This window comes from Trachypithecus francoisi, unplaced genomic scaffold, assembly GCF_009764315.1.
Source record: "Trachypithecus francoisi isolate TF-2019V2 unplaced genomic scaffold, Tfra_2.0 Lachesis_group3, whole genome shotgun sequence".
In the NCBI taxonomy this organism is placed as follows: Eukaryota; Metazoa; Chordata; class Mammalia; order Primates; family Cercopithecidae; genus Trachypithecus; species Trachypithecus francoisi.
Window position 1 is genome coordinate 126,515,690 of NW_022681468.1, and position 18,913 is coordinate 126,534,602.

The window sequence follows — 18,913 nt, forward strand, 5'->3', positions numbered from 1 at the left end:
TATATAATCAGCTGTGTAATTTTGAGGGTGTCAAACTTTCATTTATTTTATTTATAAAATTGGGACAGGAATAAAGTAGATAATATCTAAGACTCTTCCTGCTGTTAAGCTATGACTATACTAAATAGTGAAACCACTCAGGAAATACCTAACAGGAAGAAGGGGGCAGGGCAGGAGAGAGATGGCAAAGGGAAGAAACTCTGATTGTCCTGTCAAGAGGACAGGGCTGGGTTATCTCTTTTTGTTCAGCCAGCACCTTTTTCTGTGTAGAGCCATTTCAAGATGTCGGTATGCCCTCATATCAATATTAAAATGCATCCATTTCCCATAGGAAATATAATCTGTAGCTGACTGTATTATCATTCCTAATTGTCTTTATGTTACATTTTACAGGCATTTAATTAAATGTGTTTTTGTTTGTTTGTTTTTTGTTTTTTTGAGATGGAGTCTTGCTCTGTCACCCAGGCTGGAGTGCAGTGGCGCGATCTCAGCTCACTGCAAGCTCCGCCTCCCAGGTTCACACCATTCTCTTGCCTCAGCCTCCCAAGTAGCTGGAACTATAGGTGCCTGCCACCAGCCCGGCTAATTCTTTGTATTTTTTAGCAGAGACGGGGTTTCACTGTGTTAGTCAAGATGGTATCAATCTCCTGACCTTGGGATCCGCCTGCCTTGGCCTCCCAAAGTGCTAGGATTACAGGCGTGAGCCACTCTAGCCAATTAAATGTTAATTATGATCACATAGGGTTTTTTAGAGCCAATAAAAAAAATTCAATTTTCAAACATTTGAACTGAAAGGCGGGTTGGTCCTAGGCACTGGACCAATAATTTCAAATGGATAAAACATCCCTTCTTCATAGTTAACTAAATTACTGACAGATATACCAGAAGATCTTCAGTAAGTAGGATAAAATAAAATCTACCTTCCACCACCCCTCAAAGAGCAAAAAGGAAATTGAGGGGACCTGCGATATCGGAGAAGATAGCAAAACCTTATTTATTTACTTATCTATTTATTTTTTAGAGACAGAATCTCGCTCTGTCTCCCAGGCTGGAGTGCAGTGGTGCAATCATAGCTTACTGTAATAACCTTGAACTCCTGGGCTCAAGTTATCCTCCTGCCTCAGCCTCCTGAGTAGCTAGTACTAAAGGTGTGTACCACTCCACCTGACTAATTTTTTAATTTACTTTTTGTAGAGATGGGGTCTTGCTGTGTTGCCCAGACTGGTGTCAAACTCCTGGCCTCAAGTGATCTGCTTCAGCCTCCCAAGTAGCTACGACTACCGGCACACATCGCCATGTTTGGTGAATTTTTGTATTTTTGTAGAGACAGAGTCTCGCTATGCTTCCCAGGTTGGTCTTGAACTCGGGACTTCAAGTGATCCTCCCACCTCAGTCTCCCAAAGTGCTGGGGTTACAAGGGTGAGCCACCACACCCAGCCAATAGCAAGACCTTAGAGAAGTGAGAAGAAGAAAGTATCTGCGAGACCACTGTATCTGTAATCAAAATGACTAATTGTCTCCTTCCCTTCTTGATGACAGAACCCCTATCAAAACAGTGTCGAAAGATGGCAGATTCCCATTTTTAAAACTACTAAAACTTTGACAAAGCAAAACTAAGACTTAAAATGTATCTTCATGGGAAGAAACAGACACCCATACATATCTACCAAAACACATACACACAAACCCCAGGCGTTAAGAAATGCATCTTTTCCGTATGACACAGAGCTTATCAAGTGTTGTCAGCAATGCTGTGGCAGACCTCATCAAAACCCAGTCAGAAAAGCACAGGAACTTACACACTTAGGTACTTCATGACTAGGGAGGAGACGGGCTGTCACCTCAATAACTTCAGATCACCTGGGAATGAGGTGAGGGGCATGGAGGGAATGGCTGCTAGAGATGTCAACACCCAAAATCTACACTTGTAATCAGTGAAGAGTCTGCGGAATCAGAATGATGCTAACATTCACCTTATTTTCCCATCTTAATTTTGACTGCAGAGCATTAGGTTTCAGGTATATAAATTCTGCTGCTTGAAGGCAGTGTGCTACCACTTCCTGTTGGAGCTCTGGGGCTAAACAAGAGGTATGGGATTTCCCCTCCTCCACGTCAACTGAAGACAGTTCACAGCCTCTTTTTACCACATCCACCTCACAGAAAATATGAAGACCAAGATCTCACATGAGATTCACCTCCTTTTCATGTTCACTTCCTATTCTAATCTGTTTCAGGGCACTGGCTTTCATGCCTTCATAGCTGTCACCCTCCAAAGAACCTCATTTCCATCACTTTTTGAAATCCACTGATAGACTTGAACCCTTCAAAATGAAAAGTAATTTTTAAAAGGTACTATTTTAAAAGGAAGCAGACACCCTTAAAGGAAACATGGGACAAAAATTAAGGGAAAAACAGAAAACGAATAAAGCTATCACAAACAGGCAAGTTGTCTAAGAAGCTTAACAAAAACAGCATCAGTGAGATTCACTTACTTTCAAGGCAGGAGATACTTCTGGGAGGCTCAAATACAGGATGGACAAAAGGACACCCACTCAACTTGTTAGAAATTATCCTTTACCATCTGTACTGCAGTATGCATTCAACAATGAAAAGTCATTATTTGAGGCTTTGAAATTAATACCAACATCAAAAATTAACGCCCTTTAGTTGCTGTACCAGCAGCTACCACCAAATCTTAGGAATATACTTTAGAGATGACATTTAAAATCTGCTTTTTCAGAAAAGAAAAAGTCCCACTCAAGAATGACTGCCAAGAACTTGCAATTCAAACTTCCTTAAGCTCAGACATCATAACACCCAAGAGATTTTAGACCATTCAATCTACATGAAAGAAGCCAGAATGAGCAAACAAACCATAGCCTTTTGTAATACTTAAAGAGTGGTCTATACCAAATACTCTTTTTAAAAAAAAGATAAATTATTTTTTAAAATACACAAATATTTAAACACTCGTATTACCAAAGCACTAGTTCTCTATTATTTCCCAACACAGAAATTCATGGGGAAATATGCTGTAAGAACTATATGAAAGATGCCTAAATAAGCCACTATTAGAGGCCAGAAACATCACCAAGACAACCAAAAGCTGAGATATTCTTAAGGTACTTAATTAACCTGCAGCTATTTAACAGGAGAAATGATGTTAAGGTGGTCACTTCTAAGACAGCTTAAAACCAGCTTTGACTTGGTCTTCAGTTTATGGTAAGTTAAGAGATCTTGTTACCTGAACACAGTGTCTTCCAGTACAGAAGTAGAAAGGACAGCTCCCAGCCAAGATCAGAAAGACTCTTGAATCAATTGGAAGTAACTTAGAGGTGTATCACATGTTGTGATTCATTTAACAATAATTAGAACCAAAGCAAAATACACAGGGAGGCAGGTAGAACACAAGATCAATTCCTTGGCTGAGAAGTTGTTAAACATTCAAATCCAAGGATTTAAAATACTGAGAAGTCTTGCTTCTCAGGAGATCATAGTAAAGAGGTGAACCATATTTTCCTGACCACATCATTTCCAAAAGTCACCAATTCCCTTAACATCCATTAACACTCACAGAACAAATTAACGCTCTACAGACATTATTCCATCATTACTCACATTTTGCTTTCTCCTGCACTTGATCCAAAGGAAGTAAAGAGAACATGGTAATCAGTTACTGGAGCAAGTCCTGCGCCCCACTACTTTCCATTTCCTCTCTTTTCCATCTCCTCTGTCTTCTCTGCTCAACCTCCCTTTACTATGATGTTGCTTCCTCTTTTCCTTTCTGTCTCACACCCAGATCTCCTTTACTTTCTCCACCAAGTATCCTCATTCCGCCCTCTGATCCCTTGAACTCTTCTTCCACCTACAATTTTCTTCTGCCCCCTCCTACGACATCTCGGTCCAGACCTCCTGTGGCCAGCCGTCCCCTTCCTCCTCACCTCCTGACCGCTCATTCCCCTGAATTCCCTTCCAGTTGCCTGGTTCTCACTTCTCTGTCCCTTGTGTCCTCTGTCCCTTTACTTCACATCCCTCTCATTGCCCCATCCCTCATTTCCCCCTTCACATTTCCTTCCTCTCCTGTCTTTTAATCCATTTACATGTCCACTATCCCCTTCTCTCTCTACACGAGATTTCCTGCGTCTTCCCCCCACACATTTTGTCCCTCAAAGACCCCTCCCTGTCAGTCTGCAAACCCTCTCGTTCCCCCAATACCCCTAGTCCTTGTTCCTCTGTTCCCCTTCCCCTTCCTTTGCCCCCAAGTTACCCCTTCGCCCTAGCCTCACGTTCCCGCTCGCCCCTCTCCCTCAAACGCCCTCGCCCCTCTCAGTGCCCCCGCCACCTTGCAGTCCTCGGGATCTCCTCTCCGGGGCTCCCAAGCGCGCCCCCCGCCCTCTCCCCATCCCCTCGTACCCGCCCCCCAATTCTCTCCCCGGTCCCGGGCCGCGGCCCCTCCCTCACCGATGGTGGAGATGAAGGTGGTGTTGAAGGCGTCCTCTGAGAAGCGGAACAGGAGGCAGGTCTTGCCCACCCCCGAGTCGCCGATGAGCAGCAGCTTGAAGAGATAATCGTACGTCTTCGCCATCTTCTCGCTCCGGCCCTCTGACCCGGGAGCCAGAGGAGGCAGTGGAGAGAAGCGAGGAGGGGGCCGCGGGCGAGGGGGCGTGCCCGCCAATCCGCCGCTGCTCGCTCCGCCCCGCGCCCCGCCCCTCCTCTCAGAGAAGGCCTGCGCGCCCCTCCCAGTGAGGCCAATCCGCGAGGGCTTCGTCATCACCGCCCGCGCCCCGGGGCTTCATGGGACTTGTAGTTCCTCCTGGGAGCCTCGGGCGTGCCCCGTGCGGACTGTCCAGGCGGCTCCAGCGGATAAAAGACCTGCTATGGGCGGGGTGACAGAGTAGAGGCGTTTCCACCCGAGCTGGGAAGGGACGCCCCGTTTCGAACTCTGCTGGTCGAGCCGCCAGAACTTAACTTTGTAATTTCTTTGTGTGCGGGCACCTTCCAAATCCAGGACCTCAGAATCAGAGCCCCGTAGTTCCCGCATCTCTTCCGCCGAGACCTGGAGCAGAGATGCTTTCTTTCCTTGGCGCTGCTGTGGCGCAGCCTACGGGTTATCTGCAGAGTGCATTATCCAGCTTCTCCCCCAGGCCATGCCCAGAACCACTATAACCGCCCTCCGGCAGTCCCTCAGTCACAGAGCTGAGAAAGAATGGTTACCATGCTAACTCGAACCTCACTCGTGCCCCCTTCTTCAAGCCACACAGACCAGAGCCAAATACGATGAGTATTTAGAGAATCTGCTACGATGATCGCTCCTCTCTCCTCGCAGGAAGATGGATTTTTAAATCTGGGAAACCTTGTGCTACGAGTCTGTGCCCCATAAAACTGCAAGCATCCTGTGAGGCGGGAACCGGGCCACGGGAATTTAGAGAGTAAGATTTGAATTTAGTCTTGGGTCTGCTGCATAACCGCTGTGACAAGTCACGCAGGCATTGTACATTTCAGTTTTCTCATCTGTAAAATGGATATGAAACAAGATACTTCATAGGGTTCTAGTGAAAAATACTAAATGTGAAAGTTCTTTGAAACCCATAAGGCACTGTTAGCATTGATGGTAATATTCATTAATCTTCAGTAGGCTCTCACTTAACTGATGACGAATATAGGGGGAAACAGCATTCTGTTATACTCAAGTTAATCCTCTTATTTATTGTCTTAGGCTAATTCTTTGTTTTGTGGGTGTATTGTTCAGTCCCCTTTCATTTGCTAGTGGCAGAAACCCAACCGGATTAGCTGTTGTGAAAAGGGAGTTGACTGGTTCAGGTAATGTGGAAGCAAAAGGCTAAGGAGGTGTGGGACCAGGAGTCCACCCTGCCAGGGCTCTGTGTCTCTCATCTGTTGTTCTCCCTTGGAAGTTTTAATTTCTAATATGTCAAATACCGACAGATAAAACCAACATAAACAAAAGCTTCTTGGAGTCTTCAATAATTTTTAAGAGGATAAAGGGGTCTTGAAACCAAAATATTTGAGAACCACTGGTTCAGACATTTACCATTTATCTTAGCTATAAGGAAACACCTTCAGGAAGGCTAGAGGTTATTGAGGGAAGCAGTGGACTCCACCATTAGTGGAATAAGAAAAGAAAAGAAAAAAAATGTGGACAGTTAGTTGAACAAGCCAGTAGGATTTTTAAGACACATACTGTGTGCCTTGTGACTTTACGAACAGTGCCACTGATAATCCATTCTCAGTCGCATTGTGGCAGAAGACTTAGTTGGCCCTGGAATTGGCTTTCATTTTCTATGTGGGTAAAAGATGAAATGCATCATCATTAACTTATTGATCATACAGTAGCCAGAGGGCTGCTACTGCTGCTGCTTACGGAATGTCTCATTCCTAGAGTCCACTAGATAGGAACAAAGCTCTAATGAGGTCAAAGTCACAGTGTCTGCCCCTAATGAAGAAGGATTCTGCTCTCTGGCACAGGCTGAGTCTCCTTGCCCAAGCCAGTCCTTGAGCAAGCCTCTGAACGTGACTTCAGGCATGGTCTGAACAATGTGGATTGTTCTATACCTTCCTCCTCATTCCTGGAAAAGAAGGGGAAAAAATTCCGCAAAGAGGAGTGGAATTTCTTTCTTTTTAAAAATGTATATTTATGGCCGGGCGCGGTGGCTCACGCCTATAATCCCAGCACTTTGAGAGGCTGAGGCGGGCGGATCACGAGGTCAGGGTATTGAGACCATCCTGGCTAACACGGTGAAACCCCGTCTCTACTAAAAACACAAAAAATTAGCTGGACGTGGCGGCGGGCGCCTGTAGCCCCAGCTACTCAGGAGGCTGAGGCAGGAGAATGGCGGGAACCCGGGAGACAGAGCTTGCAGTGAGCCGAGATAGCGCTACTGCACTCCAGCCTGGGCGGCAGAGTGAGACTCCATCTCAAAAAAAAGAAAAAAGTATATTTATTAAAATCATGTTTAGTCCTGAGGCAGGAGAATGGCGGGAACCCGGGAGACAGAGCTTGCAGTGAGCCGAGATAGCGCTACTGCACTCCAGCCTGGGCGGCAGAGTGAGACTCCATCTCAAAAAAAAGAAAAAAATATATTTATTAAAATCATGTTTAGTCCCACTGTCTGTATGCAACTATTATCATTCTCTTTCTATATGAATAAAAATGTACTGATATGGTAAAGAACTTAAGTTCAAAAGAGAAACTAGCATTAGGAATTTTAAAGTCCCCAAATTTTCTTAGGGGAATTTTGTTAATTGGTGGGAATTTTAAAAAATAATAAGGTTGTCTTATTTTCACTTCCCCAGTTTTTCTCTGCTACCAAGTATATATAATATTGGGACTTTCTAGCTGGTAAGTTTGCACACCACTGTTGAACCATTCAAGCATTTTGACATATTGATACTACTTCAAAAAGAATTAGATTTTTTTCTCTTACACATTATTCGTTTTCATATTTTGTGCAACAATGTTATTTAGATATCAGATTCTGGTAATAGTAACTGAGTACTCTTGAATGAAGGCATTTTGCTCAAAGGACTGGACATTAAGTATATTTGTAGCACTACAGTTACCTAAGGTAGCAGGTTGCTGGTTGCCACTGTTCCTTCTTTCTCCCAGAACTATCAGTGGACCCCGTTTTAAACTCCAAGTTACTATGCTCTGAGTGAACCACATCAATACTTTCTGTCAGTTTCCCAAGCCCACCCTATAAATACTACATCACTGCAGAGCACTAGGCAGACCAGCACATTCAATTTGATTTAGCGAATGTTTATTGAAGCCTTCTATAGGGTTAACATTGTACATGACAGCTTGACTACAGTAATCGAGATGTCCAAGGACTCTACCTGCTGTGAATTTTGTCAGACCAACACTCTTTCTGCTTTTGGAAAGCCACTCCTCTTTCTAATGGTGACTGTGAATCATGTCACTTCACTGCATATGCCACAGAGGTGGGCATATGACCCAGGCTGCGTCAATCCGAGTTCTTCCCTGTGAACTTTCTAAGGAAATGGGTTATTGCTGAAAGGAGGTCTGTCTGGTATGAGGTCTGTGTGAGCTTTTGGCTGGTTTTGATCAAAGTTTTAGTTCATTTTCCTGTATTCTCTTGTTCCGGCTCTCCTCTGTGTTTACTTTGTCCTCAGGCTAACTTTCCTCATGGTAGCAAGCAAGACTGCCATGTTGCACAATTCCAAAGGCATTATTCACTCTCCACAGTAATGTATTCATCTTGGGGGTCCACTCCCAAGATTCTACAAACATAGTCTTGAGGGTCTGTGTGTTCTCTAAGCAGATTTTCAAAATAATTTAAGAATTATTAAGCTGGTTTAAGTTGCTCCGTAACACTTGAGAGCAAGAAATGTCACCTTTCTTAATTGCTTTAATGAAATTAAATTTGACTGAGACTCCTACTTATCAAAGGCTGACAAAACCAATATCAGGTTTTTATTGTTTTTGAGAAAGAGTTTCACTCTTGTTGCCCAGGCTGGAGTGCAATGGCACAATCTCAACTAACTGCAACCTCTGCCTCCTGGGTTCAAGCAATTCCTCTGCCTCAGCCTCCCAAGTAGCTGGGATTACAGATGCCCGTCACTATGCCCGGCTAATTTTTATATTTTTGGTAGAGACGGCGTTTCACCATGTTGGCCAGGTTGATCTCGAACTCCTGACCTCAGGTGATCCACCCACACCCACCTTGGCCTCCCAAAGTGCTGGGATTACAGGCATGAGCCACCACACCTGGCCCAATATCAGTTATTATTGGGACTTTTCCTCCCCTTAATTGTATCTTACAAGAATCCAGGAGCTTACATGGTCCTGAAAAATTAAAGGCAAAGCAGCCTCTGGGAATCAGTGTGTACCCATCTCGGTTGACACTTCTGCCCAACCACTCTTAGGTTCTGGCCCTCTGTCATCTGTTAAGCACAGCTGTCCCGGTGGGCTACAAAGATGTCCTTTATGGTGATTATCTTCACTGACTGATGACTCAGCTGTTGAATAAGTTCTCTCTGTGTTATTGAATGGTTTGTGTGCTTCTTTGCTCCCTTAAAAGTTGAACTCTTTGAGGAAAGAGACTGCTAAGGTATTGCTGCATCCCCAGCATGCTTAGCATGATGTTTTATACATAGTAGGCACTCAAGGTGTTGAATGAACAAATGAATAAAGATCTGACTGGCGTCTCAGCAGTCTAGCTAATTTTAAAACATCTGGACACCTTTAGTTTATTATTTGCTATAATAGGTGTTTGGGACCTCACTAATACCTTTCTATTTGTACTCTACCTTGTATTTATGTTATTCATTCGGTAAGTACACTATTCATTGTTGTGTTTAAGAAATCAGCATAATTATATATTATTTTTCTGGTTTGTCAAGATCACACTGAATGATAAGCCCTTAAAAATACCAATTTTTCATATCACCTGTGTGTCATAAAGAAAATGCTATTTAGTGATACTCCAGTGTATAATTCTACAGTTATCCTAATCAGAGGGACAAACTGTGCCCTTTCCACTCACTGATACTTCCTGAGCAATCACGGGGTGAAAAATGTCCACGCAAACATTCATTAAGTTCACAGTTTGAAACTAGCTAAGCAAGGCCACCTGGAGGATACAAAAAGATGTCTTGTATGGTCCTTGCCCTCAGTTTGCTCCCAGCTAATTGAGGGGAGGGCCCACAAGTGAAAAATTCAATGGTAAATATGAGGCTTGTACACACTGCATTTATCTTGATAGGTCAAGATAAGTTGTCCATTCTGATTGGTTGGCTTTTCATTCGGATTAGTGGGGCATCCATTCTAATTGGTTGGGTGTTGATTTTGATTATTTGAGCATCCATTCTGATTGGCCAGGCTTCCAATCTGCTCGGTCAAGTGTTCCTGCCAAACTGATTGTTACATATTATGCATACGACCGCTAGATGCAGAAGTTAAATAAAAGGGAGAGATGATAAGACCCCTGCATTATGTACATTCTACATAATGTAGAATCAGTGGGAGCCCTGAGCTTGTTTTCCTGCAACTAGATGGTCCCATCTAGGGGTGATACGAGACAATGACAGACCATCAAGCATTAGATTTTTTTTTTTTCTTTTTGGGACAGAGTCTCACTCTGTCACCCAGGCTGGAGTGCAGTGGCATGATCTAGGCTCCCTGGAACCTCCACTCCCCAGGTTCAAGCGATTCTCCTGCCTCAGCCTCCTGAGTAGCTGGGATTACAGGCGCACACCACCACGCCTGGCTAATTTTTGTGTTTTTAGTAGAGATGGGGTTTCACCATGTTGGCCAAGCTGGTCCCAAACTGCTGACCTCAGTTGATCCGCCTGTCTTGGGCTCCCAAAGTGCTGGGATTACAGTTGTGAGCCACTGCGCCCGGCCTAGGCATCAGATTCTCATAAGGAGTGTGCAGCCTAGATCCCTTGCATACACAGTTCACAATGGGGTTCGTGCTCCTCTGAGAGTCTAGTGCCACCTCTGTTCGAACAGGAGGCAGAGCACAGGTGGTAATGCTTGCTTGCCTGCTGATCACCTCCTGCTGTGTAGCCCAGTTCTTAACAGGCCACTGACTGGAACCAGCCCACTGCCTCGGGGGTTGAGGACTCCTGCACCCAAAGGTGGTTTGGAAGGAATTCATTCTAATACCTCTTGTATTATTTCTTTCTCTGATAATAAAGTTGCTGACAAATATTAGTAAAATTCATTGATTTCATTAAGCTAGGCATTGTTATTTTGTGGGATTTTGTGTAAAGTAAGACGTACAATAAGGACTATGCATTTTGGGTAGAGCTTCTTGTAAACTTGAGTTTTTTGGGTTTTTATTTTTTTGAGTCTTTTGGGACCAACTCTAAAATGGACTCTTATCCAATGGCAAAGTCAAGATGTGCTGAAACTCACAATCAGCATCAGAACAGGTATTGGGATGCTTAGGGTAGTAAATAACAGAATACTAAATGACCTAAATAAAAATACCTATTTAAACCATAAAAATATTTAACCCTAAACTAAAATTATCAGATATAGACCTAGTGACAGGTGAGGCTTAATCCAGTAGCTCAAATTACATGCCCAGTTCCTGGTTTCTCTCTGTCAGCATCTTAGCAATGCGTCTTCGAAATAGCACTTATTTCAATAGGCTAGCCCCATGTGGTTGCAAAATGTCTTCCTGAAACTCCTGGGGCTGCTTGCTTCCATATTCAAACAGGGCAGAATGTAGAGAATCCTTTTCCCCAAGAGTTCAAATAAATACCCAGGAGTTGAGTTCCATGGGCCTTGACTGCCCTTCCCTGAACCTATCCAGGGCCCAAGAGAGTGGCCTCGGTCAACTGATGTAACCCACTGGGACTGGGTGTAGAGTCAGCCTCACCCTAAACACAGGGTTCTCTTAGTGAAGACTGGAGAAGATAAGGCTGGGTAACCAACAAATGAGCACCATCTGTGTTTGCATGTCAAATGCACATGGATATTTCTTTGCTTGTTTTTGAGACTGAGTCTTATTGTATTACCCAGGCTGGAGTGCAGTGGCGCGATCTCGGCTCTCTGCAACCTCTGTCTCCCGGGTTCAAGCAATTCTCATGCCTCAGCCTCCTGAGCAGCTGGGATTTCAGGCACACGCCACCACACCTGGCTAATTTTTTTATTTTTAGTAGAGACAGAGTTTCACCATATTCGTCAGGCTGGTCTCAAACTCCTGACCTCTGGTGATCTGCCCACCTTGGCCACCCAAAGTGCTGGGGTTACAGGTGTGAGCCGCCATGCCTGGCCATCACGTGGATATTTGTGTCAAGTACTACCAAGTGATGGATTACATTGGAGAAATCACAGAAATGAATCCAGAAAAAGTGTGATTTGTCATTCTCTAAACAGATGGGTTGATGCTTAACTGGGAAGAAGGAAATATGGCCTCCTTGAGGAGGGAATGGGTAGCCCAAAGCCAGAATTAACCAAAGCACTTCGACACCTGGTCCCTTTTCTGCCCTACTTCAGGAATCAGCTAAGGGTATAAAGCCTATTCTGGCAGCAAAGAGATTAAAATGGGCCTTATTCCCTTAAATGGCTCCTGAAGCAAACTTTCTGATTTTTCTATCAGGCTCTGACTAATCTGTGCTGGAACTTTGTAATTGTAAAAAGGGCTGAACTCAGCATCAGATGACCTGAGTTCTGTTTCCTGTCTGCCACTAACTAGTTCTGTGACCTTAAACAAGCACAGCCTTTCTGTGTCTCAGTTTCCTTAACTGTAAAATGGGAGGAGCTGAATGAAATCGTCCATTCCCATCTGTAAAATCCTTTGAACTCTTGAATCCAGGCCTGCATAACAGATATCCTGAGACCTGGAAGTTCTGGTCTTTCACACAATAGTCTCCTGAGCCACCCAAACACCCTGGTGAATCGGGGGATTTATCAGCAACGTCAGAGGCCTTGTGAGTCCCATTGAGGCCATGTAGGGTATGGAGCTGGGAAAGGAGCCCAAGACACCTAGTTCCTTGTTCTAAACAACATTCGATTCACCCTTATGACTCAGTTATCAGTGCTTCTCTCTTTCCAAAGAGCACAAAGTTTCAGTCCTGAGATAGCAACAGTGATTTATTGGGTTGCCAAACTACTGGGTTAAGAGAAAAATAAAATTCTACTTTGTATTTTGAGCCAACTCCAATCAGATTTCTGCCTGCAATTGCTACTTAATATGAATAATCATAATAATTTCCCGAATAACCTTAAACATAGACATATATATATATATTTACAGGCAGGGTCTCACAATGTTCCATAGGCTGGAGTGCAGTGGCTATTCATGGGCACAATCATAGCTCACTGTAACCTCAAACTCCTGAGCTCAAGTGATCCTCCTGCCTCGGCCTCCCAAGTAGCTAGGACTACAGGTGCACACTACTGCGCCTGGCTCTGACTTTTTTTTTTTTTTCTAGTTTAACAATAGCAAAGGCTTACAAACAGAGTTAATCAGGGAACACATTGAATTGCTCCAGAACCTATGATAAAACACCCTGTCCCTTTGTGAAATTCCTTGCTCTCACTGGTTTAGACAGAACTGAAGAGTTAATATGAAATGAAGCAGGACTCTTTGATTATTCACTTTTAAAATTACAAGGACAAATGATGATGATAACTTGATAGAATGCTGAATAAATAAGGCTGAATAGGTGATTCCTTTGGGCCAGGTTGAATATTCAGACTAAGAGAAACCAAGAATGAAATCTCAATCACGTTGTAATTTCCCACCTACCGCTTTCTGAAACTCAAGTAGCTATATGGTCTAATTAGGCTGTTTGGGGGATTATCACATTTTATTTCGGCAATGAAAGGCATCATTCGGGGTTTAATATTTATTGAGGCTTTTATGAAACAGAGAGGTTTCCATATGTCTCTAGAGCAAAACATTTGTGTTTGCCATCTGCTACTCAAGAGTAGTTTTGTAGAAAAAGAATGCAAATTGCTTGCTTCTTTAATTACTTTGGGGCTAGGCTATACTATAGTTGGGACTGCGGAATAGCCAGTGGAATTAACTGCTGGGAGAATACCGTTGTTTACTCAGCCACCAACTTAAAGAATTCTTTACAAGCAAACTGCATAAAAAGAGATTAAAGCCTAAAGTTATTTTTGTTCTTTTAACTCAAGGCAAAGACCAAGTGAAGAGATGTGTGAGATTTTTTTCAAGCTGGCAAAAAGGAGATCCTATCTAGGAGACAAGGCTTTAAGGTCAGTATAGTAAGTATCAGTTCTCTTTTTCAAGATCTGATGCCAACTGAATCTGTGACTCATACTTAGTACTTAAAAAAAAAAAAATCAAAGGATCTCCTTGAGCTCAGTATCAAAAAAAGTAATTTACTTTTCATCACCAGGAGCTAATTACCTGGGCTCTGGACTCCGATCTGTTTGTTTCTCCTTTCCCTCTTCTCACTGGCTTCTTGAACTGTGCGTAAGTCTCTATTCAATAACACCTTCACTAGCCTGTAGATAGTCATCATTAGAAAATATAGTATTTCTAATCACTTTTGCTTAATCAGGAGTCACTTCAACCAACCAGGCTCACGGAAAAGTAGAAGCTCTGGGGCTTAGGAATTGTCTGTGGATTTCAATTGCTGATGCTTTTTCTAGCTTTCCTCACAGTAAAATTTTATTCATCAAGGTTATGAGAATACAGAATGTAAGAAATTGACAGATGAAAGGGACCTAGTCTGCCCTCTGACTAACTGAGATCCTTGACAGGTTATCTAACCTCAATGGACCTCTGACTTCTAAGACTACTTCTTGCTATAAGAGGCCATAAAAACCTGCCAGGCACGGTGACTCACACCTGTAATCCCAGCACTTTGGGAGGCCAAGGCTGGTGGATCACGAGTTCAGGAGATTGAGACCATCCTGGCCAACATGGTGAAACTCCGTCTCTACTAAAAATACAAAAATTAGCTGGGCGTGGTGTAATCCCAGCTACTCGGGAGGCTGAGGCAGAAGAATCGCTTGAACCAGGGAGTCGGAGGTTGCAGTGAGCTGAGATCACACCATTGCACTCCAGCCTGGGCAATAGAGCGAGACTCCGTCTCAAAAAAAAAAGAGGCCATAAAAATCAATGGCTAGGCCGGGTGCGGTGGCTCACGCCTGTAATCCCAGCACTTCGGGAGGCCGAGGCGGGCAGATCAGAGGTCAGGAGTTTGACATCAGCCTGGCCAACAGGGCGAAACTCCCTCTCTCCTAAAAATACAAAAATTAGCGGGGCGTGGTGGCGGGCGCCTGTAATCCCAGCTACTCGGGAGGCTGAGGCAGGAGAATTGCTTGAACCCAGAGGTAGAGGTGGCAATGAGCCGAGATTGCGCCACTGCACTCCAGTCTGGTGACAGGGCGAAACTCCATCCTGAGAAAAAACAAAACAAAAAACCAATGACTATAGAGATGTATTCCAGGGTTTCTCAAAATGTGTACCTCAGAACACTAAGTGAGTCAGCAGATGCTAGTAGGTGACACAAGAAGAAAAGATTTCAGGGCTAAGCATTTTGAGAAATGCTGCTATCAGTTGATTAGACGGTGCAGCTTCTCTGACATCCGTGTGCAGAGGCGCAGCTGAGTCTCCACAGCAAGGTGTGGCACATGGCTTTCCCCACACTCCAGTCTGATGGCGCATCTTATGGGGCTTGTGTCCTGCGGACTGTATGGTAGGAAACCTATTTAATCTAAACCTTTTTTGTTTATGTATTTTTTTGAGACAGAGTCTTACTCTGTCGCCCAGGCTGGAGTGCAGTGGTGAGATCTCGGCTCACTGCAGCCTCTGCCTCACGGGTTCCAGCAATTCTCCTGCCTCAGCCTCTGGAGTAGCTGGGACTACAGGCGCCCACCACCACGCCTCGCTAATTTTTTGTATTTTTAGTAGAGACAGGGTTTCACCACATTGGCCGGGCTGATCTCAAACTCCTAACTTCAGGTGATCCACCCGCCTCAGCCTCCTAAAGTGCTGGGATTACAGACGTGAGCCACCGCACTCGGCCCTTATTTTCATATTTATTTATTTATGTATTTATTTTTGAGACAGGGTTTCTCTCTGTCACCCAGCCTGAAGTGCAGTGGCACGATCTTGGCTCACTGCAACCTCTACCTCCCAGGCTCAAGGTATCCTGCCACCTCAGCTCAAGGTATCCTTCCACCTCAGCTGGGACCACAGGCCCGCACCACCACGCCCAGCTAATTTTTATTTTTATTTTTTGGCAGAGATGGGGTTTCACCATGTTGCCTAGGCTGGTCTCAAACTCCTTGACTGAAGCAATCTCCCCGCCTCGGGCTCGCAAAGTGCTGAGATTAGAGGCTGAGCCACCTCTCGCAACCTAACCCCCTAGTTTTAGATATGAAAACACTAAATAGCAAAGTCCTACTATCAAGTTGAAAATCAGCATGTTTACAGGAAGCTATGAGGAAAGACGGCAGCATCCATTCCCTGAATTCCTGCCAGACTGGACTGAGAACACCCGTCCTTGCCTCCCAGGTTTCTCCTGCCTCCGAGGGTAGGGCTCCCTGCTGCCGCCTCTGTCACTATCAGATCCACAGAAAGATCAGAGAAGAGGGTGGGGCGCTATGATGTCTCTCTGTCCTCCACACCTGGGGAGGCCGCTTCACCCTCAAGCTCTGGAGGACTGGCAGATGTTGTACTAACCTGAAATGAAAATCACCTTCTGTGCAGAAGCATATTTACCCAAAATTCTGAATGAACATTCTGTATATTGCGTTTTTGAGAAAAAGACTAATGTCAAGTAATTAAGCTAACATTGGCATTTTTTGCTTTGTCTTGTTCTGTATTTTGAACGAATTATAGGCTAGGTTAGAAGGTCAAATCACACCCAGGCTAATTTCCCACGTTGACATTTAAAGTGCTGTAAAAATGGTCTGCACAATGAAATGCTTTTACAGAAAAATTATTTAAATTTCTTGATGGCATGAATTATATTCACATTGTATCCCTAATGACTGACTAACACAGGCTTGGCATATATTAGCCACATAGTGACAAATATGTTTGCATTAATTAGTAAATTATAATCTACTGAGCAGGTTTTAATAAAATTAAATAATGGTAATAATACACTCACAGCACTAATGGTATCCTATCTTTTCAGATTAATTGGCTTATCATGGTCAAGGACCATGAATTCTGGTTAAGGCTTATTAACAGAGGCTATTTAACAGTTTTCACTTGTGATCTCCTGGTTTCATAAACATGTTCTTTCAGGTGATAATAAATGAGATCATTTCTATATTTGACTTTTCAACACACAAACACAGAATTGGAGTGAGCTGGTAGTTATCAAGTCCTGTTTTCCAGTCACTGCAAAATTCCCCGTTCAACCACTTGGTCTGTGCTTAAACATCCCCATAGATAACGCACATAATAACAACCTTGAAGAAACGTGTGATCCTGGAGGGCCCTCTGAGTCATCAAAGGAGGATAAAATCATGTTAGTAAATGATAGTTTGTGTTCTATAGTTTCATTCATTCAACAAAAACTCTTTCAGCACCTACAATATATAAATCGACTTGCTAGATACCATAAGAGGAATAAAGATGAAACTGACACAGACCACTTGATAAGAAACCTATGGCCTTCACAGGAGGTGGGACCCACACTTAAATAGTTAAAATACTAGGTAGAATTACGATATGCTGGTAATGTACTGTTGTGCTAGTTTATAGTTTTTTTTTTTTTTTTTTTTTTGACACAGAGTCTCACGCTGTCACCCAGCCTGAAGTGCAGTGGTGCAATCTCCGCTCACTCCAACTTCTGCCTCCCGGGTTCAAGCAATTTTTCTGCCTCAACCTCCCAAGTAGCTAGGATTACAGGCATGCACCACCATGCCTGGCTAATTTTTAAATTTTTTTGTGGAGATGAGGTTTCACCACGTTGACCAGGCTGGTCTTGAACTCCTGACTTCAAGTGATCCACCCGCCTCGGCCTCCCAAAGTGCTGGGATTACTGTGCCCAGCCTTATAGTTATTTCAAAACTAGTTTATATTTCTTTAGATACTGTTAGTCTATAATTAAGTGGATTACCCAGTGTATTAGAACACCTAATTCCCTAACTACTGTTGATAAATGGAAGGTTACAACACTCAGTATCAGTGACATCGGGTTTTACTAGCAATCATCAGCATCACCTAAGAGAGATGCTCTTGGGTGAACCATCCCAGCAAAGTCTTGCTGACCAGCGTTGAGTCACCTCCTTTAGGAACAATATTATTGGAGAAAGTTGGAGGAACTCTTGCCTGAACCGAGAATCCAGAATTCAATGCTGCTAGCATTTAAACACACAACAAAAAATTTGCATCAAAATAAACATTGTACACATTTCCTTACATCTTTTGCCTTGAGAATTTGGTGATGAAAATACTTTTTACATGTGGACATTTTCCCCTTAATGTTAAATGTTGTAAATTATTATGCAAAACTGAGATATGGGTGAACAATAAGGAAACTCATAATTTTGGCTTCTTTGCATCTTAAAGCCAGGACTGTGATCATGATGCTGATTCTGAAGGAAATGATGTGGACAGAAGCTGTGTTGTCTGACAGCTCCTCACAACCTTGACTGACCCAAGCAACCCCCACAAAAAGCAGTGCCCAGCAGTCCAGGGAATCAAGCTTCTCTTCTTCCTCCCCCTTGGTCCATTCTGGGGAGGCAGCAGCGGTGGCACTGAACTTAGGATCACCCTCTAGAGTTTTGGTGTCTGGTTTTGCATGGGAGTGCAACCGTAGCAGTAAAATATTTACTTATGGAGCTCATTCATTCATTCTCTGGCTCTTATACCTACTGGAGATAATGCCTACTGCACAGTGTAAGTAAGTTATTTATTGGAGGTAGCAGATAAAATATTGAAACAGCTCATGCCTCTGTGTTGTATAGTTGAGGTAGAAATAATGGTACCCAGATTCGTGCAGACTCTATTAACTCACATCTTTGGCTTATTTATTATTTGTCCAGATATGATTTGTTCTTAGGTCTTGGCAAGAGGGGCCTCTCCCCTGGGGCCCACTGTGTAGACAGCCCTATGATACCCTTGTTGTCTTCTGGCCAGTCCTCTCCACTGGGCAAGGAGTTTACAGACAAATTGGATTTACTCACCCAGAGCCATGCCATCTTTTTAGGCTACATTCCAGGTACCCAGAACTCAGGATTCCCTGCCAATGGCCCTGCTTCCAGGATTGGTATGGACCTCTTCTCCTTTTCCTTCCTTCCTTCCTTCCTTCCTTCCTTCCTTCCTTCCTTCCCTCCCTCCCTCCCTCCTTCCTTTCTTTCTTTTTTTTTATTTATTTGGAGATGGAGTCTCGCTCTGTCACCCAGGCTGGAGTGCAGTGGTGTAATCTTGGCTCACTGCAACCTCTGCCTCCCGGGTTCAAGCAATTCTCCTGCCTCAAC

At 43.7% G+C, this 18,913-nt stretch overlaps 1 protein-coding gene and 1 long non-coding RNA gene across 2 annotated transcripts in view; one reads left to right on the forward strand and one right to left on the reverse strand.

The window, feature by feature from the left end:
- Positions 1-4,736, reverse strand: part of RAB8B (RAB8B, member RAS oncogene family) — a 79,690-nt gene extending 74,954 nt beyond the window's left edge. Inside the window, exon 1 of the mRNA XM_033189845.1 lies at positions 4,462-4,736. Coding sequence (XP_033045736.1) covers positions 4,462-4,585 — 124 coding nt within the window. The 5' untranslated portion in view covers positions 4,586-4,736. The remainder of the gene's footprint in view (positions 1-4,461) is intronic.
- A 47-nt stretch (positions 4,737-4,783) lies between these two features.
- LOC117070547 lies at positions 4,784-18,262 on the forward strand. Its single transcript, XR_004431958.1, has 3 exons — positions 4,784-5,429; positions 13,637-13,717; positions 18,003-18,262. It is a non-coding gene; the product is annotated as an uncharacterized LOC117070547 (long non-coding RNA).
- The last annotated feature ends 651 nt before the right edge of the window (positions 18,263-18,913 follow it).